The following is a 27,078-nucleotide window of genomic DNA, read 5'->3' on the forward strand; positions in this document are numbered from 1 at the left end:
CTCTGACACTAACTGGCTGTGTGATCTTGGGCGACTCACTTGAGTTCTCTAGGCCTTGGTTATTCCATTTATATAATATGGAGAAGGTATTTGCCCTCCTTGACTGTGAAGACCGAAATGCAGAAAGCTCATGAAAAGCTTTGCAAAGATAAAGATCGTTTGCATAAAGTACATGGTTTGAGGATTAAAAGCCCCACTAAAATGTTTTGTTTTTTACTGTGTAACAGCTTCAATGATCTGAACCTCCCAACTATACTCCAGAGAGAAAAGACAACTGCCAAGCTCTGCATAGACGTAACAGAGCCTCACATGCCATCAAGCTAGGCTTTTCCAACCCATCAGTAGTGCCGAGTTCTAAACTGAATACCATACTCCTGACAGTCTGCCTACCTTCCTGAGGGGACAGGGGTACCTGCCTATCCTAAGGACTTCGTGTCCCTTGACACACAGACTCTGAAAACCACAAGCACTTGACACTATACAGTCTCCGTTTACTGTCTCCTTATAAGTGCCCATCACATTCTTCAGTGACAAATACATATATATATATATATATATATACCAGTAGATCGAACAGCCCCAGTTCAGAAATTCCTAGTCACACTGTTTTAGGATTGAACTTGTTTCTTAAAAGGCAGTTCTAATTAGAGTGACATTTTGTCCACTGTGATTCTTAGTTATGAAAATAATGAGCTATGAAATTCCAATTTATTGTTGACAACTTAAACGGCCAGGCATCGGAGCGGCACGTAACTTCCGAGTGACACTCTACCTAGTGACAAATCTATTCTGGGCCATGGGAGGCTGCCGGCTGGGCTTGGAAAGGTCCCTAGTCCCCTCAGTCTCCATGGGAGATTTGGAGGCCTCTGGGGCACCAGAACAGGAGGACATGTCATCTGGATGTCCCCTGTGAGAAGATTTCAAACGGTGAGCAAAATGTCGGCTCAGCAAAGATGTCTCAGCAAAAAACAAAGGAAGGGCCTTCTTTCTTTCCTCTCTCTCTCTCTCTCTCTCTCTCTCTCTCTCTCTCTCTCTCTCTCTCTCTCTCTCTCTCCCTCTCCCTTGGTACAAAGAAGCTTCACACGAAGATATATGATACAATTCCACCCTAGAAGTCTAATGTTGACATCATCTAAAATATTTCTCTTCTTTCTCTTTTTCTCTCCCCTCGGTCCTGTTTTCATCTCTCTACCTTCCTACTACTCTTTTAAAGTCATTCTCATTTCCCTTTGTTTTTCTCTTTCTGTTTTCTCTGTCTCTCTGATGACTGCTCTCTTGTGCTACTGTCATTCTTATCTTCCTACCAAAACCTCTATATAACCAGAGCAGGCAGATTTCCTGTGTTCGTCCCTGAACTCTGGCTGGGGCTCATTTGCTTGCAGAGTATAAACAGGAGTGAAGCCCACAGCCTCCACAGCTGAGGTGACCGCACTGGGCAGAAAGATGGAGAATCAACACAAAGGTCAAAGGACCTAAAAGAGCAGCCAGATCCTTGGCCCTGAAACTTCTTCCTTTGGCCTCCAGCAAGACTCTACAAGGTTATTCAACACTGTTAGTCCCCTGTCTGGGAGAATTTCTTGAATTTCATCAGGTGAAAGGAAAAGAGCAAACAGAAAACCATGCTGTCATGGACATACTTCCAAATATTTATTTATTTTTATTCAAGCATCTGTTCTCAGGCCAGAATGCAAGCTATAGAACAAAGATAGTTGTCTGACCTGGAGGAATATAGTAGAAAGCACTAAGCATCTAAACTCAAGAATGTTCCAGACTGGGAATGTGACTCAGTGGTAGAGTACTTGCCTAGCATGCATGTAGCCCTGGATTCAATTCCTCAGTACCACATAAACAGAAAAAGCCAGAAATGGTACTGTGTGGCTCAAGTGGTGGAGTTGTTAGTTGTTAGCCTTGAGCTAAAGAAGCTCAGGGACAGTGCCCAGGCCCTGAGTTCAAGCCCCTGGAATGGCAAAAAAAAAAAAAAAAAGAAGAAGAAGAAGAAGAAGGGCGTTCCTGCTTGCCAGGGCAGAATTAAAACAACACCATATGCTCCCTCCATTTAAAAAAAAAAAAAGGTTGTGTTTTGAATTTGGGGAGACACTGATGATCCTTGAACCCTTTGTACTTCATCTCAACCCAAGTACTGACAGGCCAGAAATACCCGGGTCAGTCTCTCTAGACACTTTACCTCACTAGGTTTGTTTCCTCATCCCTGCTGAAGCTATGGAGAAAATAAATGCAAGCACTAAAATGCTATATAGCCCTCTGGGAACATCATCATTGTTAGTATTTTGCTTGCAGCAAATCGCCAGGTCAAGAGGCAACTTTCAAATGTCAGATCTGAGAGTTAGTGTTTGCTGTTGTTGCTATTTTTCCCCCTCTAATTTAATCTATACTTAGGATGCCTGTCACTACAAAGGAAACTAAATACATAAAAGGAAAATACTATATCCCAACATTATAAGGCTGATGATAGCCCAAAACCAAAAATGTTGACAGGCTTTTAAAAGTAAAATGTGCTTTTAGAAAATACTAAAATGAAACATTAAGAACTGGGGATTTTGCTCAATGGCAGAGCAAATATTTAGTATGCACAGGGTCCTGGGTTTCAATTTCTTGCACACACACACACACACACACACACACAAAAGCAGAAGGAAGGAAGGATGGAAAGAAAGAAGGAGGGAAGAAGGAAACGAGGGAGGGAGAAAGAGAAGGACGGATGGAGAGAAAGAGGGAGGGAAATAAAAGAGAAGAGGAGAGGAGAGTTGAGGAGGAGAGATTCTGATTTGTGTGATCTTACAACTTATGGATTTCCCCACCCAGCCCTGAAGAGGGCCCTGAGCTCACCTAAGATACATAGGGAAAATTCCCCAGAGCCTGTTACTCTTGTGTTCCCCAGAGTAATTGACCAGACTTTCACAAAATATACTCTCTCTCTCTCTCTCTCTCTCTCTCTCTCTCTCTCCTGACAAGTTACCCTATTCCACATTTCACTTGAAACGGGGGTTTCCAAAGGCTGGTTTGAGTTGAGTAGTATCAAACGCTTTGCAAACTCTAAAGTAGAACAAAATGCTGCCATGACCCTCACTATGACACTGGCACACTGGACAGCAGCTGGGCTATCTTTTAGGTCTTTATTTGAGAGAACAAGGGAAGCCTGGAGCTCCTGCCTTTACCTGCCAAGAATTTTGCTGACACAACCATGGCTGACCCGAAGCTGCCTGGAGATGTCGCAGGGCCTGACACCTTGATGAGCAAGTTCCACTATCCTTTGGCGGACTACATCCGGGAGTGGCCGTCCATTCACAAAAACCCCCCCAAGCTGATTCACTCCTCCATGTCCTGAAACAGATCAGAAACAAAAGGCAAGGGGAAGGGTGGTTAGAACCAGTCACATAGTAGAAGCGCTACCGTGTGCACCTAAAGCCCCTCTGATCACAAAAGGCCTGTAGGCTAGATGCCTTGTGCCTGGTGTCTAATCGTGCAGACAACATGAACCACTTCTTCACATTAGTCTTAGCCTTTGTCCATTTGCAGCCAGTCAACTGAGCCATTCATAGAAGGATCATCATACTATGTTGCCTTTATTTACTAGCATTTTCCTCATAAATTTTTTAACAATGGAATATATGAAGACCCTAGTCTTTACAACTACCTAACACTGAGCGGAAGGAAGATCCTGGGGGAGAAAAATGACGTTTTAAAACACTGTATATTGAAACGGGGAAAATGTGGTGAAATCATTTTTCTTTTAGCAAATGTCTTCAAAGTGAAAAGGTCTATTCTAATGAACCATCAGCTCAGCAAAAGAAACATTTTAAAATCAGCAATCTAACCCAAGAAATAAAGACTTTAAAAAAATGAACAGTGTCTCCAGAGCACCAAGACAATAGCTGACCACTGCCTCAATACAAATTTTAAAAAATAATTTTTAAGTCATTTAATGTAAAGCTGACATACAGCCCTGACCACTGTACTCTCTCAGAGCACACAAAAGAAATGGGTCAAAGGGTCTTCTGAATACAGCATATTTCCACTTCACTGCATTAGGATTTCTTATAAAGGTGTTTCCATGGAATTTTTAGGATGTTTTGCAGTTGACAAGCAGCTTTGAGTTGGTTTTGAGTGAGGTAGGAGGGGGAATACAGAAGCCAAAGAAAGCTTCTGAATCCCAGCTTTTACCAAGGTTCTGGGATGGATTTTAAGTAAAATAAAGAGTCAGAGAAAGTGCCTCTTCCACTCATGCCTCCCTTTCAGAGGGAAAACAGGAACCCAAGTAAATTAAAGAAAGAAGCCAGTAAACAAAGTGATACTATGTAACAACATTATTGACCTTGTAGCTGTTAATCAGCCACTAACTGACAAAGCTGAGGACTGGAGCCAAATCCAAGCATTTACCTAGCTGCTGGCAGCTCAGAGGCCAAGGAAGAGAAGGAAAATCTCCTCCTTACCTGGGACTGACTTGGATGAAACTGGACTCTAGAAGGATAGCACCTCCACAATCACACACATATACATACAGCACTCTAACACATAAACTAGCCATCTCATCTCAGCTATTTCTCCCCAGGACTCATCTACTATCCAGATTTGTGAACAACATTTGAAATTGAGGGATGATATCATCATAACATCATTTATATCCTTAAAACTGTTCAAGAAGCAACCTACTAAAGTTTTCCCACTAATATCGCAAGCTCAAGATTCTTGCAAAGACAAATATATTTTCATAGCAAGCTGTATTACTTAGTTTCAGTTCTCTGCTGAATTTTTCCTCTGATTTTCAAAATGAGCTTTAACCACTTTTGATTGTTTTTGAACATTTCAGATATGAAAGGGGGACAAAAACGAAAACACTTCTGAACAGAATTTTAGAAATCAGAAACACAATTACATAGTTTACCTAAAGCAGAAAGACTGCAGACATCCTGATGAAGAGCCCTGGGAAGGCTTTGTTCTGGGTCTGGGAGCATGTAATAAAAACATTTTTAAAAGAGGGGAGGATTGTACAAATCTTTCCAGAGCAAGCTGGATTTAAGTTTTAAAAAGTAAGTTTAAATTGGTACAGGCTCATCTGGGAAAACAAAGGCCAGGAAAAGAAAGCAGAAAGATCTAACATACTTTTGGTATAACTTGGGAGTCCAGGCACCATGGCCCATCTGCAATAGTTATTTGCTATTCCACTGATGATTGAGACTTTCTGCCTAAAATACAATGACAATTTTTAGAGGATGTCAATGCCAATAGCAGTACTGCAGGACCTTTGTGAATTTGGTAGTCTATTTTGTATCACGGAGAGGAAAACAAAAATAAAAAACCAAAGGTCTTCTAAAGTCTGATCTCTTTGGGTCTCAGAAGATTCTCAAACTGCCTATCCTTTACCACAAAGGACAAACTACCAATGCTTTTGCAGTCTGGTGCACATGTCCACATTTTTACTCATGATGACCTAGGATATTCTTACCTCTCTCAACTTCCTGGAAAGGCCCTCAAATCCACTTGACACTCTTGATTCAGTCATAGTCCTATCCAACAGAACTCTTCAAGAGTAACAGTGAGAAGTTTTACAACTATAGACTAAAGAAAACCACTTAGACTGGGATTGGAAATAAGTGAAGTCCAAAGTCTGATAGAATGGAAATAGAATAGCAAAATGAAACAAGAAAAGAGAGGTATAAGCAAAGAAGACAAAGAGCAAAAATTAAATGAGGCAGAGAACTAGGAGAAAGAGCTTACAGAAAGAAACAAATGATTAGGCAGGCAGATGAGAAGCCAAACCAGGCCAAGAAATGGAAAGGGGCATCTGAAAGACAGGTGGTTTCTATGCATTGGGATCCTTTGTTTTCTAAGGCACCAGCTCCAGCCCTGCTTATCCTTGGAGAATTCAAGTCCCTACCTTTACTTCCTGTGGACTCCAGCTAGGTGAGCACTCATCCCCTGGAAGGGTACTGGACCAAGAGGTGAACTCTGCTACACATTCTAGGGTGCTTATAATTTACAGAGACAGATGCAAACGAATCAGTTGAAAACCAGGAAACAGACACACATATACAAGGGTAATAAATATAGGGTAGACTGTGCAGGACTGGTTAAGGGACGTTGGAGTAGGGAAGAAGAGTTGAATCATGCATGCCCCTGGGACCTTCATGTTTTTGCTGTAGAAGGCTCTGACCTCCACAGATGTTCTGTGGGTTCTGATAAGGACCTGGAGGGGCCCTTCCCACACCCCCAAAGACCATGGCTAAGAATAGTCTTGTGGAGATGGCCTGTGCTTATTCTGCAGCATATTTAACTAAAAGATTCGCATGGTTGTTGAGACTGCTCCTAAATATACCAGGAGAAAAACATGGGGGCAGGGACATGCAAGCAGGTGTACAGGGGAAAGGCAAGAACACAACCTTCCTAGTGGACTCTCCAACCAGACAGGTGCTGACATTCAAGGACAGGCTTTATGCATAGATAGGGTTAGACTACACAGCCTCTGACAGGGAAACCCAAGAACCAGTTTCAGCTTTGCCCATGGGAACTTTTGTCAATCCTTTTGTTTCTCTGACCTCAGTATCATATTCTGTAAAACAGGTAAGACTGAAGGTCTGGGTAATACTTAGGTAGGACATTAGCTGCAAAAAAAGTTTTATATTTAACTGGTAAAGATGATTGGGGAAAAGAAACATCTAGGGGAGGAAGAGGTCATTGTGCTGGTGTGAATGAATTTAAAATAGGGAATGGGGCTGCCTTTTAACTCAGGAGCCCATTTCCTGACAATGTCTGCTCCTCTCTACAGAAGCTGTCCTGCTCAGAGGTGGAGATGAGAGATGAAGGAGAGGAACAGGTGATAGGGAAAAAACTGGCCAGGCTAGGGAAGGAAGACGAAGAGGTGAGGACTTTGTCTAAGCCTCTACTACTCCAGTCAAGTCTCAAGATTTATTTGCTCCCTCACTCCCATTTCCAGCAAGGTAGGACCCAGAGCTGGCCTATATTGTGTAAGAAGACAGCTTTGGACAAGCTTTGAATCAAAGGTTCTTCCAAAGAGACCAAGGGTTGGCACCAGATTTGGAAGCTAGGCTGGCTGGGGCCCAGCCCCCTACTGTGCTGCCTGGGAGATTGAAAACGGGAGGAGGGAGCACTTCCAGAAGAGGGGACAGATTGAAGGCCAGGGCAAGGAGGCACAGACAGCAGCAGTTGGCTAATCCATGCCTGGAAGGAGCTGCCTTCTCCACAGCTGGTAGACCACAGAGTCTGATGCTATCTCCCCAAGAGCTGGGGCACTACCTCTGGGCAGCAGATATTCCTGCTAGCAAGGAGTGAAACATAGGGGCCATCCCCCCCACATCTTGTCCCCCAGTGTCTTTCTGGCTAAGACAACAGCTTGCCCACCTCTCAGAGCATTAGCCCCAAATCATTTATTTTCAGGCTCACTCCGTGAGAGACCCAGAGCCAGGTTGAAGTCTGTGCAAGAAAAGGCTGCAGAGAGCACAGAGGGTTGCCGTGGACTGGAAACCGTTCGAGCGCAGGCCCCAAATGAGGAGGAATGGAAGAATCGTTTGAGCTGGGACCAGAGCAGGCGGAATTCTCTGCGCGAATCTCCCCCACGGCTTTGGAGGATTACCTCGGACTCGGATATTGACACAAAGAGAAACTGACTTGCCTGCAGCTAGTCTTCGCTGCCTAGACAATTCTTCCCCCGGGCTGCCAGGCCACTGGGCCTTCGGTGACAAACACGGAGGTTCTCGCCCGCAGCTGGCCTTCTCTCCAGCCGGGTCTCTGCTGCCTTTGTTAAATAGGGGACTCAAAGCTAGGGAAGCTGGATTCCCGCTCTTTGAGAGGAACTGAGCTTGATAAGGGCTTCTAGCTACGGAGCAACTCCCTGACCTACAACCCGCAGAAAGAGTAATCCGGTACCCGAGAGGAGGCTGCCAAAGCCTGGCGCCTTCCTCTGGCCGGCTCTACAGCCAACAGAAAGGAAACGCGATTCGTTCCACTTGGAATTTCCTTGAAATCTCCGAATCTAATCCGGAGTTAACTCACCGTGAGAGAAGCGCTCATCTCACAGGAGGCGGCTGTGTTAAATGGGCGAAGTGGCAGGATCCCCATGGGTCAGGCAACCAGGCCGGCCTAACCCGCACTGAAATGACCCTTCCCGTCTCCTACACAAGCTGAGACTTCCACAAGGCGGGGGCAATTGGATGGTGACTAATTAGCTTTTTCCCTTTCTCTCTTTCCTTCTTTCTTCCTTCCTTCCTTCTTTCCTTTCTTTCCTTGTTTTCTTTTATGGTGGAAGCCATCAGGAGGCAGGCGTCCTGCAGAGAAAGGCCCTATGGGGTCTTTGAGAGTCTCTGCATGTCCTGACTGTCTCCCAAACAGAAGCTGTGCTCTGAGAGACAGAGATTTCGTTGATTTTTCAAATCCCCCTCTCACTCCAAGATGCCTCTGGAACCTTAAACCCCGTATCTTTTCTTAGCCCTCAACCTCCTCCTTCACTCATATCGGGATTGGTCAAGACTCCACTTTCCCACCAAGCGCCAGTCTAGTCCGTCACGTAGCAGGAAAGAAAAAAAAAAAAAAAGGCGCCATCGGGATTAAGGTGTGGACCGTCTGTGAGACTCAGACTGACCTCCGCTACAACTTCCTGCCCTCCAACTGGCCCAGCCCCGTGCGGAGTTCGTCAAGCCAAGGTTCCCTCGGATGCTCTGAGATGTCGCCGCGGGAGCCCGGGAAGGACTACAGCTCGATGGTGGTACCACGCATTGCTGGAGGCGGGATTTACCGACTAGGGGCTCTGGCCTGAGCGGACAGGCACGTCGTTCCCCGTCCCCTGGCTGGGAGCCCTGCACTTTGTAAAGTTGTCTGCACAGCTTCAGAAGTCTAGAGTCCTCCCGGCCTTAATACCTGCCCCGGGGTCCTGTACCCCCAACCCGGTCCCAGCCGGAGAGTGAGAGAAACGAGCTCGCCGCCTACTTACTATGCATGGATGCAAACGGGTCGTGCTTACAGTGTATTTCCATCGGGGCGCTCCAGACTCCAGGCCGGCCCACGCCGCCGCCTCCTGGCGCCAAAGGGCTGCCCAGGGCGGCTAGGGAGCCTCGCCACCAGGCCGGACACCGTGTGAGCTGAGCTCAGAAAACACTGCTGGAGCCTTGGGGTCTTTTTCCGAGCCTCCCTGCCGAAGATCGCCGAGAGTCGGGTGGAGAGGCGGGAAACGGCGCTAAGCGCAGTCCGTCTGGGAGCGGGCGCCCAACTCTGGCTGGCTTCGCTCCCCGGCTGGCTCAAGCGGCGGCTCCCGGCCCACACCGGAGTAGCTGCGGCCAAGGCGCCCGCGGCTTCGGGGACATAGCATAGGGGCCCACCTCCGGGACGGCTAGGAGACCCCGGCCCCCGATAGAAGGAGCTTTGAAGAGGCCACCCGAACACACGGCCCTTAGCTTCACTCAGGGAGCAGCGCGGCCCGCGGGATGCCAGGCTGATTCCGCGGCCTCGGTGCCTCTGGGGTCGCCCTTCGACCCCTCAGTCTCCACCAGGTCCTTTCTCTCTCTGCTTCTCTCAGTCTCCGACGTCTCGGACGTCTCGGACGAAGTTGCAGAGAACTTCCTCTCTGGCCGTTCAGGGGCCGCGGCGGGTGCGAAGGGGCTTCTGCCACTGGTGTGAGGGCTGAGGGAATCAGGAGTCCCCAAAGGGCTTCCAACTCTCAGACCCCGAGACCTGCTGCCTTCAAAGTTCCCGCGGCCCGCGCTGCACCCCCATCGCTGGGACCCAAGAATGGGGACCACAACGACCCGCTCCTTCTCTCCTGGCTATGTGCCTCACGCCTACCAACTCTTCGAGCCCCGCTGCCCTCTCTCGGGGGTCTTGTTAGACTGTCTTCCAGATGCCTCTTCCGGGACAGCCGCTGCGCCTGCCCCAGTGGCGGAACGAGGGACCGAGAACAGAGCGAAAGGTCCCCGCCACCAAGGCCGCCGGGACTGTGGGTGCTGCGAAGAAGCCACTGCCTGCTTTGACTGCCCGCGCTGCTGCTGTCGCCGCCGGCGCTAGCCCTCCGCCTGCTCCGCGCGCACAGTGCGCCACCGCGCCGCCCCGGAGCCGCTTTCAGGACCCGCTGCGTGTGGACAGCGCCGCCCGGGGCTCAGCCTCCCCCCGGGCGGAGGCGGGGGCGGGGCGGGGGCGAACCTGCCAATCACGCTCCATCAAACCAACCAGAACGGCGGCAGCTAGTTCTGGTCCGAAACATCTCCCCATTGGCTAAGCAACCCTCCAGCTCCGCCTGATTAGCCGATACCTGGGCAATGGGAGAGAATGAGGGGCGGGGCCCAGGCAGCGGCGCCACGTTCATTGACAAACGCGTGGGGCCATGGCCTAGAGTACCAAGGATAGAGGAGGGGGAGGGGAACGAGGGCCCACGCGGTTCCTAAAGGGTCCAGGCTGGACCTACCTTTCTGCTGAGTTGTTGGAATTCTGGGAAGCCCTGAGGATTTGGGGGCAGTGTGGGTGGGGATGGAAGGGAAGGTAGGGTAATAGTTTTCAGAAGGAAAAATCATATATCTATATCTATATAGAGACATATAGAGATAGATAGATATCAAACAAAAAAGAAAGGCCACATCCATGAATGTTGGAGAAAAAACATGGAGCACAGTAGAGATCCTTCTTTCAGTCTAGGTAATGGACATGTAATGGGAACATACCTGCCAGTTCTGACCTCCCTTTCCTCATCTGTAAAGTGGGCACGGTTTGGTTAAGGAGCCTTGCTTTAGTGCAGACTCCATGCAGAGGAAATAGTTCCTAATTTTATCAAGTACCTATCTGCAAGGACCTCAATTCTTCTTCAAATAGTTTGAAAGGATATTACATATGCCAGTAAGGTCAATAATTGGAAGGTGAGGTTTGGAGACCAGGTTCCAGACTACCAAAGTACCTAGACTTGTGAATTCTTGCCAGCCTCAGGAGCTGCCAGATGCCTTGGAGACTGGTGATGATACAGTTCAAAGCTTGTGTTTACAGTAACTTCTAAATTGGTCACGAGGCCTCTTGGAAAACTGAATGAACCCAGTACTATCCAGGGCCAATGAGAGTCCTTGAAAAATGGGTGGCTGGTAAGTCTCTTCTATCGATAAAGTGATGCCAAGGCCCAAATGCTGCAGCTTCCAGTTGTTAGGAAAACCTGATGTTTTCTTACCTGAGAAATTCCTGTACTTTTATGATTTTTTTTAAAAAGTGAATTTCTGGCAGATTCTCCTAATTCAGAAGAGGTCTTTGATGAAGAGTGTAAAAGCTCCCAGACCAAGATCTTAAAGTAAGTTGAATCTTAAAAGGAAGTGTCAGTTGCTCTTTTAACTAAGAGTCTATGGTTCTGTGAGCAGTATTATATGACAGTACCCTGCTCTAGCAAAAACAATGAGCATAGAGGTCCCAGTAGTTCTGCAAGTGACCTGAACAGTCACCAGTTAGAATTCATAAGTACAGAGTCTCTAATATTAAACACAAACCCACCAAAACAAGGTCTCCTGGATGTCTATTCCAGGCAAGGGCTTGTAAAGAGAACAGAGCCCAGACTGATCTCAGGAGGACCTTCGTGATGTTCTCTTGCTTCACTCTATATACAATTTTTCCTTCTCTCCCCTCCCTCTGCCTTAGCTCTTCGTCTCACATCTTTACACTGGGCCAGCTGTTTGGGGCTGTCCCAATTGCCTCTGATGGGTGGGCAAGTTTCCATTGCTGATATGTATTCTTACCTGACCTGTGCACAGCTGCAAAAACAGTTAAGGCCAGACTCTAGGGACCCAGAATGCTGAGGTGTGCTCTAGGTGGAGGTAAGGGGGAGGATATTATGTCTCCATTTTCTAGAACCCCTCCCTTATCAGGATCTTCACCCTTACATTGCACACCTCCTTGGAGCAGAGAGGTCTTATGAGGAGATGGAAATGAAATACAGTTCTGGCTGGCTTTATTGTGGAGTGCCCACTAGATCTGACATCAATAGAATTCAGAGCCCCAGACCAACTCCATTCCCACCCAAGAGATGGGGGTGTAGGGATACCCTACAAGAAGCAGACAATGTCACCTGTACCTCTGGCTCTCAGATCTAGAGACTTGAGCTAAAGAGGTTCTCAAACTATAGTTTCCCCATTTTATAAATGCACAACAAGGCTAGGAGGCAGAATTTAACTTGCCTAAGGTCACACACAAAGCCAAGTCCAGAAGAAAGGCTGAGGGATGGAAATCTTTCTCAGAACCACCACTTCTAATGATGACTTGGTGTTAGTGAAATGAAGAAGGATGCTTCCACATAAAAGAACCTGAAGTGCTTGCACAAACCGGTTGTCCTGCCAGGCATGGAAAGAATCCTTGGACACTTTGAGGATATGGGATGAAGCTGAAAATATTAGTATCCAAGAGGAGTGAAACTCGGATCTTCCCTTTCACACAGTAGGTGTTCAGCTTGTAGATGGCTTCCTCGGCTTGGCTCTCTAGACTAGACTATTTGCAGAAAGCAGCTCCCTCCCGCTTCTAGTGGTTCACAGCACAGAGACTTTACAGGGGGCCGGGGGGGGGGGGGCATTCACTGTTTCTAGAGTGGGCTGGCCTTCAGGAACCTCAAAATGAGCAGAGAGACCTGATATGGTGACGATGAGGATGAGTATTACAGGCTACAAAACTGCTCCAGAGAGGTTAGGTGATTATCCCGAGATTTCACAGCTATCCCCTGCATTTCAGATCCGCCTCCCAGTGTTCTTCCGCAGCAGTTAGGGTTATGGAAAGACTAGTAGGCCCGCTCCGTTAGATCTAACCTGGCTGTATGCAAAAGTGACAGAGCTTTGGGGCAGGCCCTGTACTAAGCACAAAGGGCCAAGTGGGGGGAGCTTAATTTATGCACATAGAATTATTTTTGATTATTTTGCCATTGGAAGGCCCATTTTTGATTTCAAATAATATTTGAACACATTCTGAGAATTTTCACCTCTTTAAGCCTACACTCAGAATTCATCCTCCCTGCCACTCCTTTCAGTGCACAGGGTAACTAGAATTCTGGAGCTGATGTAGAGCTATGTGAGTCTGAGATTCACTCCAGCAGCACAAGTCCAGCCCATTTCCCTGCTCTTTCATCTCCCAAAGTAAGGTTTTACCAGCACCCAAATAGGTTGCCATGCAGGAAAGATGAGAGATGCCTCTGGTATTCTAACCAGATGGTTCTTGTAGATCGAGAGGTAGATAGGTCAGTAGGTAGATAGACAATTGACCTGTGATTACAGGTTTAAAACTTCCTGTATGTTTCCTGTACCTGCAACAGGACCATGTGCTACTTGGCCTAGATCAGTTGTAAGGTTGTTGAAAGGGGAGAGAAAGAGGTATAGATAGGGCAGAAGTTAGATTTTTTTCCAAGAGAAGTAAACTATCATATGTCAAATATCATATATCAAAATATCATATATTTATGATCATTGCCAGCTTGCTCTTGCAGAACAAGAGCATTAAGTCTCTCTTTCAAAGACATAAGACTGGCCAGTCGGTCTCCTAAGGCCTCAGCATCCTGTACATCTGAGAAGCTACTTCACAATGTTTTGTTAGAAAAGTTCCATGGTTGGAAAGTATTATCATCCCTCCCCAGCTGGGCTCATTCTAGAGCTCAGAGACTTAATGCCAGTGCCCAATGGGAAAGTGTACAGCCCTTCCAAATCTTCCTGGACGAGGGGCTCAAGGGCTCCAACCACAGGTAGCTTGCCAAAATGGAGTTTTTCTCAAATGATATCCAAGGAGGAAGGAGGGAATCTATGTTCTATTCCAGCAGGAGTAAGAGATCTAGGGGTAGAGAAGTTGCCTTGCAGACCTATGTCTGTCACAACTCCTGCTTTATGATCTTTATGCTTTAAATTCCTCTTCCATACTAAAAAGAAGAGACCAGGGATTAAAGATCCTTAAGCTGCTCCTTGCTGAATGCTGACCTTGGGTTTAAAACTTCAAGGACATATCTCCTCAACATCATACAGGTAGGGAAGCTGAGGTAGGAGGAAGAAATGGAATGTAGCTCTGAAGGGAAAAAAAGGGAGGTCTAGAAAGCTTAGAACTTGGGATAGGGCAGGAGCACTTGCAGAAATTGGACTTGGACACACCTTTGACCCTCAGCCAAGAAAGCTCTTCAGTCTCCTCCCTCTCTTTCCTCAGGCCTATCTCACCCTGTGCTGGCTAGCCCAAGGGCAATATAGCCCCAGTTGCTGCCAGAGAAGGCAGCTCTTACCCCAAACTCATTAGTGAGGAAGGGATGTGGCTCTCAGGATTTTAAGCTTTGACCCCTCTGGGGTACCCACTACACAAACCCCACCTAGTCCAGCAGCTTGGAGGAATGAAATGCTTTATTGATTAAACGATTATTCAGGCAATTGAACTAATCAAAGAGCCCATCGACCGCCATGAATTACATTCTTCATAGACAGCTTGTCGGGAGAGGCTGCAGTGGGCTCCGCAGACCTCCTGACCCTCACACGCCTCCAGTCCATTCACAACCTATATGCAAGCCCTAGTCCCAGATGCAGGTGCTTCTAGGTATCCCTACTAGTGAAGGGTCCATTACTTGGAGAAAGGGAGACTGTCTGGGAAATATGGATAGAGAAGAGCATGTTTCCAGGTTCCTTTTTCTGAACCTTCATCCAGGCAGTTTTCTTTCCATTCCTGCCCTCACTTAATCTTTAGTCAACACTTTTGGACACACATCTATACCCATGGACTTGTCCTGAGTTTAGGACATCATTTCTTTAGCCTTTATTGAGGCAGGAGTCGAAGCATGGGGCTCATAGATAGCCTAGGGATAGGGAAGAGAGGTTCTTGCAGAAATTGCTAAGTGGTCATTTGTGTAGAGGTTGGACCCATGGCCTAAGGAGTGAAAGGGGCCCCTACATACCAGCTAAGGCTTTAGGGCAGAGGTCTACTGCCCCTAGCACATGAATGTATACACATGCCTGGGCCTCTAGAAGACAGAAACACTGTGCCAACAGGGCCTAAGTGCATTCAGTCATCCCAGATAGATGCCTAGGTGAGACACACACATCCACCCACTTGTGCTCTCCTCCACTGAAGCGGCACCCACAGGATGAAATCTGAGCTCATGCACACACACACACACACACACTCACTCACACACACATTCGTGTCAGCGCCTAGTCTGGGGGAAAGCCAAAACAGGCTAAGAAGATTCTAGAAATGCCACCAGTGGCCCACAAGTTTCCTATTCTCACCTGCCAAAGTTATAGATGCCACAGAAAGCCCATGTGTACTAAAGCTAGGTTAACAGTGCCCAAAGAGTGCAGCAGTACACACTGCTCATTGAGGGCCTACCCATCTTGAATTTACACTTCCACTCCTCTTTCTTTCTCCTAACAAAATAGGACCTGGGCCTGATTGCTCATGCTTCACACAATAGATGCCATAGCTCTCAGCCCTATGTCTATGCTTAGAGACAGGTATTTTTGTGTGTATTGGTATATACACACTGGACAGCTGTTGACAGCCAAAAAATATAGGAGTCAGAGTAATCACCTCTTACTTCCAGAATCACCTGAGATTCAACAGATGAACAGATAATCAATACAGTAGATGCACACTGAGACATGTATCAAAATTATATATACACACTACATTGAAAATGAATTATACAGCTTGTGGGTGGGGACATGGGGGATAAACTGGAAAAGACTGAAGAAGTGGTAACCTTGTCCAAAAAGAAATGTACTCTTTACTTGACTTATGTAACTGTAACTTCTCTGTACATCACCTTGATAATAAGCTTTTAAAAAGGAAAAATATTATAAACAAAACCTTGGGACATGTTTTAGATACTTAGAAAAGCATATGCACAAACACCTGCACACATACACTGCTACATCATACAGGCACACAGACTCTTGGATATAAACCCAGACATTTTGAAAATACTGACAGGGACAAACAAACCCCTGGCCACTCATATGCACACTGAACTGTAGACACACAGATGTAAACTTGTAGTTTTAGAGATGCCAAAACAAACATTCAGAAACAGAAAAAAAAAACCACAGGCAAACTTAAAGATACTTGGGCTGATGTGAATAGATGAGCAAAAAGACATACAAACAAGCTGCAAATAAACCATTAGTCGCAGAGAAAATAACGGCGCACCCCCTCCTCTTCTATAGTTGCTCTGAGTTGGCGCCCACGCCGGATCGGATCCCAGAGTTAACAGGTCCAAGAGCCCGTATCGCAGTCCTACCTGTCCTGCCGGTCCGAGGAGTCGGATAATTTTTCTCTAAATCCATTTTGGTATTTCAGGACTTGATGGAATGGACGGGGGAGAAAAAAGTTTCCACTTTTTTTTGTGCCTTTTTTTTTTTTTTTTTTGTGGTGCCAGGGGCCGCTCACAGGTCGGAATAATTCAAGCCTTCCGCTCCCCCGCCGAGCTGGGGTAGCTGATCACTGAGCTGAAACTAAACGTTTTAGGTGGAAAAAAAGCGTCCGAAGGCACCGTGAAATGATTAAGGAACTAAAGAGCTTCTCGCCATGTGAGATCATGTCCTGTTCTCGCCAACATCACAAGATGTCCCCAGACACGCCGCGCCCCCAGCGCGCCGCCCCGCACCGCCCGCCCGGACTCAGGAAAGGGTGTCCACGCTGCGCGGCCGGGCCTGCTCAGCGTGCCAGACGGGGCGGACCGGGCCGGGTCGGAGCAGTGCCGGAGGCCGCGAGAGCATCAGCAGAGCCTTCGCCCGCACAGCCCCAGACTTTTATAGGGGGTGGGGGGAGGGAAGGAAGGCCTCAGACTGCGCCCGGCGCTAGTAGTCTGCGCTTTCTTCGGTAAGGGCCAGACTGAAGCCTAAAAAAATCTAGCCGAGCCTAGCTGGAGCCTCGAGGTTGCTCCTTCCATCAAACCTGCTCCTGGTGGAGGTGGGCGGTGGGGGTCGCAGCTTCTGCGCTGTGCTCAGGACTGGCGGCCCCTTACACCTGTAAAGGCCAGGGTTTTGCTTTGAAAGAAATTCACCACTCTGCCAAGCAGAGTGTGAATTTGAAGTGTGTGTTGCCTGGCACAGAGGGGAAGTTCCAGCTCCCCCAGACCCACCCCTAGGGCGGCGCCAGCTTCTAAAGTTCTCAGCCATCTTCCCTGGGCTCAGTTGGATCTGCAGCTTCTTTTTCTGGGCCCCCCTGATTCCAGGGCAACGCTAGATCCCTAAATTCCTCAGGCCCCAGTCAGCCTCCTGGTACAGGAACTCCTCCCCAGAGGGGGACCCTTTCTGCCCTTGTGCAGAGAGGTTACGCTGTAAAAATGCTCTTGCTAAATAAAATTCAGGCCTGCGCTTTGGGGCACCCAGGCAGAGCAGAACCATCTCAGGTAACTCCTGGAGATTTGGCAGGAGTTCTGAACACCCTTACCCCAGCCCATAAATGGAATCCCAAGGCTCAGAGGCCGGGAGAGGTAGCAGTATCTCCGAGCCTCCTGGACTTGAATCTGGAGGGGAAATCAAATTCAAAGAGATAGGGCAGAAGAGTGGCATGTCCGACCCATCCTCTTCAGCCCCTGGCCCAAGGCTCCCCTCCTTTCCTTTCTCCCCAGGCCCGAGTACAGCAGCTCGGCCAGGCCACTGGAAGACTGTGGGGCCCTGCTGCGGGGTGGTCGCAAAGGGAAAGGATCTCCAGGGCGGGGGAAGCGCTCCGCAGGAGGACTCTTGGCCCACCGGACAATGGCATTTGGCAGAGTGAATCGGCCTGAGAGAGTGTTTGTTTTTTGGAGGGGGGTGGTCACGAGGCTGGGCCACAATCTAGAAGGGGGGGCGGAGAGCCTAGAGTTCGAGGAAAGGGGGGTGGGGGACAGTGGGAACCGGACATCGCGTATTTGCTGAGCAGATTTCGCCAGGATCGGAAACCTGGCTGCCGATTCCCCGGCGACCCCCCCCCACACCCTCCCCACCAAGTGGTTTGTGCAGTCAGTCCCCCTGCGCCGCCTCCTCTCCGCCGCCTGTGGGTCCCGGTCCCCACTCCGTGGCTTGATTTTGGCAATCTCCGAGCGCTGGACTTTCCCTCCGCAGCCACGCCGCAGCTCCGGCTTCCCGCCCTCTCGCCTCGCGGAGCAGGAGGCCTCTCGGAGGAGCGCCGGCCTGGCGGTGCCCGGAGATCAAAAGCCCTCCCTGAATTGGCATTCCCTCCCCCATCCCAAGCTGGAGGAGGGAGTAGTTAGCTTTTTGTTTTTCTTTTTTCTATTTAGGGGTTTTGTTTTTGTTTGTTTTCTGCGAGTTTTCCTTCCATCATCTTTGAGAGAGTCTTTTGTTTCGGGTGTTTGGGGCGTTCGTTTGTGGAGCTGATTTCAGGCAGTTTTTTTAGTTCTGAGTCTCAGTCTGTTGGGTGGGCTTTGTTCTCTGTCTTACGTGTTTTCTTTTAAAAAAAAAATTCAGTGTGGGTTTTGTAACTTGTACATTGCCTTTTTGTTTGTCTTTTGTAAGGGATTTTCCTTCTGCCCGGTGTTTTGGTATGTGTTGATTCTCTTGTAGGTGTCGTGTGTGTTGCATAGTTGAATTTTGAGTTTGTTTGGTTTACTTCGATTTTGATCTTTTTTTTTCCACGAGCTATGCTTACAGATGGAGATTTTTGGCTTCGTATGTTTGTCTTCATGTGTTAGCTTTAGTTTTGATGTTGTGAGATGCTTTGGTGAATTTTGCTTTGTACATTTTGGCTTTGTGAGGGGCTTAGAGCTTAAAGCTAGGGACCTGGCCACTACTTCGCTCTTGCCCACCACTAGGCAGGGCAAACATCTCGATGAGGCCAAGCATTTCTGATGGTGGGCTTTGCCATGCTCAGGAATACTCGACCACGGCGCCGGCGCCGCAGCGCACAAGTAGCGCTCCTTGCGCTCAGAAACCAGCGCCAAACAAATGTGTGTTCCCGAGGGGGCGCCCAATTCTAGTTACAACCCCGAGGGTCCTGTGGTTCTAGTGTTCCGGTCAGAATTCAGAGCCCCTTCACCAGGTACCCAGGCCTAGCGGTGATCCATTTGTCCAATCTATACACTGTAGGCCAGTGTCTTCTTTCAACTGGTCCTTATAGGCTTCCGAATTCCCCGACTCCAGTAGCCCAGGGACGGGAACGGAATCCCCGCCCCAGCAGGTGACAAGCCAAACCACTTCGGAGAACGTGGAATTGATGTTGCAGTCCTTAGGGCTCTCGAGCAAGTGACCAGGACGCATGGAGTTTGGGCACGGGTCGAATCGGCTTCTAGATCTCTGCAAAAAAAAATAATAATAATAATTTTTTTTCTAATTTCCCTTATCCGAAACTGCTCTGCTTTCTATTTAGAGAGCCCGCCCGGGTTCGCAAGCATAGATCTATCCATACATGTGTTCACACCCGAACACAAGCGGACGCAGCCGGAGGGTAGAGAGAGCTAGCCCACCCCGTGGCAGCAGCGGCCTGGCCAGGCGGAACCACTTCTGGTACTGCCTCAAGGGGAAACCAAACTGTAGTGACCGGAAATGTTCCCGAGACAGCATAAGGCATCCTTTCTGTCCACGTTGCCCAGACAACACACCAACCTTCACAGGCCTCTGTTTGTGTAATGCTACATCAGGGAGAAAAGGAGAGATAAATACAGAGGCAGAGAGACAAGCTAGCTAAGTCGGCATGGAAATGAGAGGAAAATCTATCGAGGAAGAAACGTGGAGCCGCAGAGACAAGACTGTAGCGCAGTGCAGATTGAGGCCCAGGAAAGGGGCTGGTACAGAGGCTCCTCCAGGCCCCGGACTCACTCTAGCAGTCTGTAAGAGAGAGAAAGCTGAAACTGAGAACAGAGAGTGACAGGAAAAGAAAAGAGACCAGAAGGGGTTGGCCTAGGCACGCTGCGAGTTTCCTTCCAGCGAAGACTGCCAGTCAAAGGAGGGAGAGGCCGACCTCGTGAGGCGAGGGGCCCACGTCTGGTTCTTCCGACTCGGACGGGAAACACCCGCGGGCTCCAGGGCCGGTGAGGCGGAGACTGGGCTGGGTTCCGGGAGGCGATCCTCCTCCCTGCGACCTCCAGCCCGATTTCTAACGAGAATTGGGCCACCGAGGTCTACTGCCGGGCCTTCCCTCTGTGCAAGCCCTGGGAGGAGCCACGGAGAGGAGACTCTGGCTCTAGAGCTCCCCGCAAGAGCCCATGCAGGGTGTGGGTGGGAGCAGGCACCTAAACTGGAAGCGAAGAAGAGGCCCCGCCCTAAAGCCGGGGGGCCCGGTTCTGCGAGCCCGTGGCCGGAGCTGGACTCGCAGGATTCCCTGTCCGCACAGCGCGCACGTGGTACCGCATCTCGGCGGGCGTTGCCCCTACAGCCCAGCCCCGCCCCGCTTGCTTTGCCCGGCCTGGATGGTGTCAAGAGTGAGAGTGGACGCTGAGTCCTGGGCGAGTACATCCCAGGCACGCCATAAACTTGGGACTTGCCTAGGGGCGGTGCCGGGATGGATGGAGTCGTCTCTCCACCTTGAACCCCTGGGGTGCAGGGCGCAAAAAGCGCACACCGCTGGCCAGTTGCTGCCGCGGGATTTCAGGCTGCGATTGCGGCTGTGAGGGCTGAGGATTGGTTGGGGTCAAAACATCCATTTTTGCTGCTGCTGAGTCCTCTGCTTCGAGGGCTTCGAGCTCTGCCTGCTGGCCCGTTTTGGGCACCATGTGCCAGCGACTCCGCAGCCCAGAAATACTCGGGTAGCGCTGGAATATTCAGTGGGGCTATGTGTTCCGGGGAACCTAGTGCTCGTGGTGGGATGTTACTGTTGTTGTTTTACTTGGCTGCTTTTCTTGTTTTAATTAAAAGTGTTTTGGAGAGAAGCCTCAAAAGGTGCAACTCTAAGTCGTTTGGATAGGTTCATCTCAACTCAAATCCAGTAATTCAATTCAGTTTCACGACTGGTTTCAAGTGCACAGGTAGGCGCGGCGGATGTCAAGATTACCCGGCCCCTAGACGCGCACGGACGCCATGCGAAGGCAAACTCTTATGGAATTCTAAGATAAAATTTACTCCTCTGGAGTTACAATCGCAATATGTAACTATGGAAAGCAGGCCGTCGATTGTATTCAAAATTTGCCAACCAGTCCCAGAAAATCACTTCTTATCACCTTAGAATTCAAAGCGAGGCACTGAAAAAGATTTGCAGGTGTCCTGATTGTGGGGAAGAAAGTATAAATCAGTTACTTCTGATCTTTCATTTTTTTAAAAAACTTCAACAATGCTAGAAGTTGTAAATGATAAAATTATAGGTTGATAATGGAAGCTACAAATAGGATTTTTTTCCTATCAATATTTATACCCTGAACTCTTAGCTTCTCCCACGACGTTTTTTTCTCTCACCGTGTAATGTGAACCTTAAATATTCATGTTGCCAGCCCAGACTTAAATGTATTTAATGTGTTTCAAACTAATCACATTTTGATGTAGTATAATTTGATTCAAAGAAGTATTGGAACAATAAGGAACTCCCTTTGCAGGCGATTTTGAGTGAGGGCAAGTGGGCGGGCTTCTTTTAGTGTTTGGCGCAGATCAGACTGCTAAACGGAAATGAAGTGTCCTCTAAGTAGGCCCTTTAATGTTCTCCGTTACTTCATAATCCATTTTTTCTATAATAATTTCAGAGTTGTAGCAGAGGATCACAGCGGGATTGGGGCACTTCCCCTGGAGCTTGCAGTATGAACCTGCAAATTGCCAAGTGAATACCATAGTTTCTGGGCAAGTCATGGGGCTGGCTTTTCTTTTCTCTTATGGGGAGGAAGTCTTACAGAGTTTGTCAAGAGACTGCAAGACATATAGTCTGGGTTTGAGGAGTGCTTTAAATAAAACTGTATCTGTATTCTGTCAGATTTGCTACTGATTACTCTTTTTTTGTTTTTTGGGGTTTTTTTTTTTTTGCAACCTGACCACCAACTTGCTGGTAGCATCTTCCACAATTCTGCTGAGTAAGAAGGAAAAGGGAAGATGAGCCGGAGTCCAAGGGACCTTTGAGATGATTCCTGAAGCCAGCCCCAATGTGTAGCAATCACCCAAGATACTTCCCAAGGTGATTAACTTCTTTACTTTGTACTGAAGGCCAGGGGCTAGACTTTCTAGTGTCAAACTCGAATCTTAAAGAGAAAAACTAAAGATATCTTCGAATGTATTTTCAGTCAGATGAAAGCCATTTTGGAATATCAAGTTAGTATGAGGGGTTTATAAACCTAGAACAAGAAATTTCTCTTCCCCCAAATCATGAAAACATGTCTAATTCCTAATGATAGCATATTCTCTTTAGAAACACATGCAGCTTTCCTATCACATAAGCCTGGGCAACACACTATTACTAAAGAATCCAGAACGGGACATTGAAAAGATGTGAACCTAAAAGATTTGAGTATAAAAGTATTCATGCAAGATTCATACTAGGGTCACCATATCAAATTATTCCTACTAAAATGCTACCGTTTCAATTAAAACAATTTTTAATTTCCTGGAGAGATACTTATAAATTTCTCCAGAAAAAACAATTATGAATATATGCTTATATTTCACATTTGCAGTAATTTTTCACATATATTTATTTATACAAATATACATATATGTGCATATATATATATATATCCACTGGCAAACTGAGAGGTCACATATGGGCTTCTCCTTGTTAGTCACAAAATTGTCTAAGCTAGATATGAGAAGGAAACACTTTGGCAAACTGAAAGAGGGACAATTTTTTTTCTAGTTTGGTACCACAGTTGGTGGCTGGCTTCTCATACAATTTGCACGAAGATTCAAGATTCACATACCCCATGTAGTGATAAAAGAAAATTAGGCAGGGGTTGAAAACCTGCCATGTCTGCAGGCGGTGCCTCAAAGTGCTCCTAGGACACACGTTCCTGATGGTAGAGTTTGCTGCCTCTAAACCAGGCCTGACCTTTTGTCTTTTGACCTCTGATGCATGAAATTAGGTAGCAAAAGAAAATGGGAAGAAAAGGATACAAAAACATGGAAAAACAGCCCTCCATGACAATAGTCATTGTATCAGATCATAGTGGAGCTGCCCTGCACAGCCCCAAGTGCTTGTTTATGAGGCTGCTAGCCTTCCTGGCCACTGGGGTTCCTGTTCTTTGTGGGTTATCTGCATTTGTTGGGAGTGAGATTAAGCACTTAAAAAAAATTAAGCTCATTTCTGGGTTTGTTCTGGCTCCTTTCACCAAAACTAATGTTTGGTTCTTCCATTTCCTCTGAGACTCTCTGTGCAGGCTGGGTGCCTGGTTTGCACTCAGGCAGCTTCAAGATCCAGAGGAAATCTATTCCTAAGACCACCAAGGACTATGCTGGATTCTCAACTGGCATGAGGAGCAGGGAGTGGAGGCATGTTTTCCAGTCCTTCCTTCTCCAAAACCATTTGGTTCTGGCCAAATTGGCCAGCTTGACATGTGCCATTGTCGTGAAAGTTAGGACATTGTCAAAGAACATTTTCTGAGAAGTTCTCAAGGAACCTTAACCCAGCATCCCTTGATCCTCACAAGAATCCTGGGAAGGGGTCAGAACTCTGTGTCAGAAGCCAGGTATAATGTCCTCTAACTCCTAGACTCTGTCTAGAGGGGGAGTCAGACCACTACGCAGACCACTACGCAGAGTGTGAGAATGGATGTAAACAAGAGGGCACTTTGGAAGGAGAGAGCAAGGTGTGCAAGACAGACTTGGGAAAGGCATGGTGGAATAGACTTGCTTTTGCCTTTGCCTAGTTGTGTAATTAATATTTCATTTGCCAATGAGGATACTCAGTACAGGCAAAATACTGTGGGAACAGCTGGACAAAGGCATAGGAATGGCCAGTACTTCTGAGGAAAGGAATACACAGTGGGCTGGGGAGTAGAATAAAGGCAAGAGAATGGATAAGATGATGCTAAACTGTGGAGAACCCCTCCTCCAGAGTCTCAACTGATGGCTACTACTTCCTGCTTGGGCCTGGCACCCAATCTGTTCTTTACAACCTTGGGGGTTGGAGATGAAGTGTTTGTGTTCTACTATTGTTATCACTTCTCGTAGACTGTGAGATTTCTTGGAGAGTGTTCTTCCCCAGACTGTCAGCTTTTCTGCCAGCAAATCTTTCTGTCCCCACTTTAACAGAGACTTCTTAATATCAGTGTGAGGAATCATATGCAGACCCCAAGTTCCAGTCCCAGAGAGCTTGATTTTGTGCTATAGGCCAAAGCTTGGAACCAGATATTCAATTACTTCCCTAGATGGGAAACATGAAGGAAATACCTTCACCTTCAGCACTGAGAAATGCTGACTTCAAAATATTTCCAGGTCAGTGCTAGCAGTAATGGTATATACCTGTATTCCTAGCATTTTGGAGGCTGATACAGGAGGAGGATCACAAGTTGGTAATCAGCCTGAGCTACATAATGAAACTTTGCCACAAAAACAAAACTCAAATAATAAGAAATGAAAGAAGTAAGGGAAGAGGAAGGAGACACAAAGAAAGAAAAAGGAAAAGAATAAGAACTTTTCTATGAAAAAGATTAAACCATTGTGATTCACTGATTTCTATCCCCCTTACCAGATATGCAACTTTCTAATACCGAAAACTTGGAACTTGTCAGGGTAGCGGCATCCATACCCCCAAAGTACCAGCAGCCAGATATGCAAACCATTCCCAATTTGCCTCAGAAAGATCAAAGAAACATCTGACTTTGGAGATATATGTGTCCCTTCTTTCCATTTTTAATTTTGATCCATTCAGTAAGAAAGCTTCATGCTTATTCCTAGAAGAGGTGAAAATTGAGTTTCTTGTCCTCAAGTTTCTCAAAGTTAGACCACAGAAATAAGCCTATAATCCAAGGGAGTACTTGATTTGGCTTTTAATTAAGGAAAATGAACAGGTGTTACTCTTTCCTTTCTAGGGAGAAATCAATGACGATTTCTTAAAGGAGGCAGCATTTGATCAGGGTAAGGAAGGTTAGGTTCGAAAAGATGGGAACAAGGATGCTACAGACCAAAGGTTTAATCTGAGCAATGGTTTGAAGGCAGAAAATGATTGGCCTATTTAGGAACTGGCAAGGAAGAAAGATGGAGAACATTCTCCACAGTGATGAAATTGATACCAGCTGAGGAAACAGAAGTCCCCAAGGACATAAATTAAGATCTGCATTAGAGCAATCTTAAGATTTGGCCCACTTACCCCTTAGGTCCCAGGGTCATTTGGACTTCCACTAGAGCTTTGCAAGATTGAATTACCCTTTCCCAGCAAAACCTCCTTGACAGAGTCATCTGGTCAGGCAAGAGTCACTGGCCACAATCAGTGGGGCCTGGAGCCACCCCCCAGTGAGTATATAGGACTCTTTAATGAAACTCACATTTCAGCTAACATCTTTGTCACACTGTCATAGGTCCTTGTCCTCTTTTCACCCGATCCATTTCTACAATTCCGAAAGAGCGAGGCATGGTAGGGAACACCTGTAATACTAGCACTCAGGAGGTTGAGACAGGAAGATCACAACTTCAAAGCCAACTACATAATGAAACAGTCTCAAAACAAACAAACATGAAAGATGCTTAGGTAAGAGTCAGATGAATGTAGATACGCAGTGAAGAAGAAATCCTCTCTGAAATAGACCTCATAAGTCCTCCCTATGCCATCTAGGTCCTGCTTCCATGTCTTTTAAATAAATATCATTTCTCTGCTCCTCAGTTTGCTGACCTACGTCATGGGGAGAATAATTGTTGCCCACTCATCTCTTTAGGGCTGCTGTGAAGACCATTGAACAGCTAGCCACTTGCTTGACAAGGTATGTTTAGGATGGGTTTATATTCCTTGAGGCTGTTTAAAGAAAATCGCTTTTGGTTGACTAAATCTACTACTCTTTTGTTGAAGAAGCCAATGCCCCACTATTTGACAGTAGCTATGAGTGAAGGTTTGTATAAGAAGAGGCCGACAGAACTCATGGGCTGAAAAACTGTGTTTCTTTTTTAAAAGATCCTTTTCTAGCACTGAAAGAGAGAAGGCCAAGAAATTCAACTCAAGCACATCTGAGGGCCGTAAGGTTAACAGCTGTCATGATACTGCTGCTGAAATTCTGCAAAGACATGTCGGATGTAGACTTCCTGGGCTAAAACACAGCTAGCTGGGAAGAGCAGAAGGGGAGAGAGAGCCTCAGATCCTGTAAGGAAAATGAAAAGACCTAATGGCAGTCAATGGTGTATTAATGAGGGGACCTCTTCTGTGTATACACACATCTACACACATGCACACTGTATACATTAAAGGGAAGAATTTCACACTGGAAAAGAAGCATCACAAAGATGGCATAAGTGTTCTTATTCTCCACTAATCCCTATCCCCAGGAATCTCCCAGTGGGCATTTCCTTCAGAGAGAATCTAAAACAGGTCAGCCCCTCCCCCCAGGATGATTTATCCAGTAGTTTATCAATTACTGGACTGCTTAGTAACTGGACTGCTTAAATAACATAGGTAATAAATTGATTAACAGTTCATTCACAGCACAGGGGCGGGGGAAGTGGGCATCAGTAAATTGAATGGACTATTTTGCTTCTAGGCTGGCTTCTCTACCCCATCCCAGTATTCAACTTAAGGTTGCACTGTAGATCTGGAGTACTTCCAGGGCAGTGAGCTCACCAGCGCCTGGCATTGTTGGATGCCTGCCAGGAACTCCTTCCCTTCATCCTTCATATGGCAGTTTCCATATGCCTCTGTCTGCTGGTCCTTGTTCTGTCCTTTGCAGATCATTCTTCTAAAAAAAAGCACAAACAAGGTGGCACAGCAAGGGTCTCTGTGCAAATAGCTATTTAATCGGTGTGAGGGGAATGCCAACATATCTCCAAAGAGTCCCAAAACAAACGTTGGGGAGTGATTTTGGAATATCAACTAGAAGAAGTATATTAAGGAGTAATGAAAGGGCAGGATTATGAGACTGATGGACAACTTTGCAGAAAAATTGTAGAACTCCATCCCATGTCCTTGTTCTAGACAGCCCTGGGAGACTACTGACTACAGCCCCTTCATATTTCATAGATACGGACATTAGGAAGCCCAGAGCAGGAGGCAGAACTGCCAGAGTTTCCACAGTGAAATTAGAGGGAGGACAAGACTAAG

At 47.1% G+C, this 27,078-nt stretch overlaps 1 protein-coding gene across 3 annotated transcripts in view; it reads right to left on the minus strand.

Moving 5' to 3' along the window:
• Pax5 (paired box 5) overlaps window positions 1-16,353 on the minus strand; it is a 179,405-nt gene extending 163,052 nt beyond the window's left edge. Inside the window, exons 1-2 of one of the 3 annotated variants that reach the window (XM_048334453.1) lie at window positions 16,232-16,353; window positions 3,177-3,342 (exon numbers count right to left, since the gene is read on the minus strand). In XM_048334453.1, the coding sequence (XP_048190410.1) occupies window positions 3,177-3,342; window positions 16,232-16,277 (212 nt within the window). In that variant the 5' untranslated portion in view covers window positions 16,278-16,353. Of the gene's footprint in view, window positions 1-3,176; window positions 3,343-8,962; window positions 10,072-16,231 lie in introns of those variants that run through there. The other 2 variants (XM_048334514.1, XM_048334597.1) reach the window with 2 other exon arrangements.
• Window positions 16,354-27,078: the final 10,725 nt, after the last annotated feature.

The sequence above is a fragment of the Perognathus longimembris genome, chromosome 1 (assembly GCF_023159225.1).
Source record: "Perognathus longimembris pacificus isolate PPM17 chromosome 1, ASM2315922v1, whole genome shotgun sequence".
NCBI lineage: Eukaryota > Metazoa > Chordata > Mammalia > Rodentia > Heteromyidae > Perognathus > Perognathus longimembris.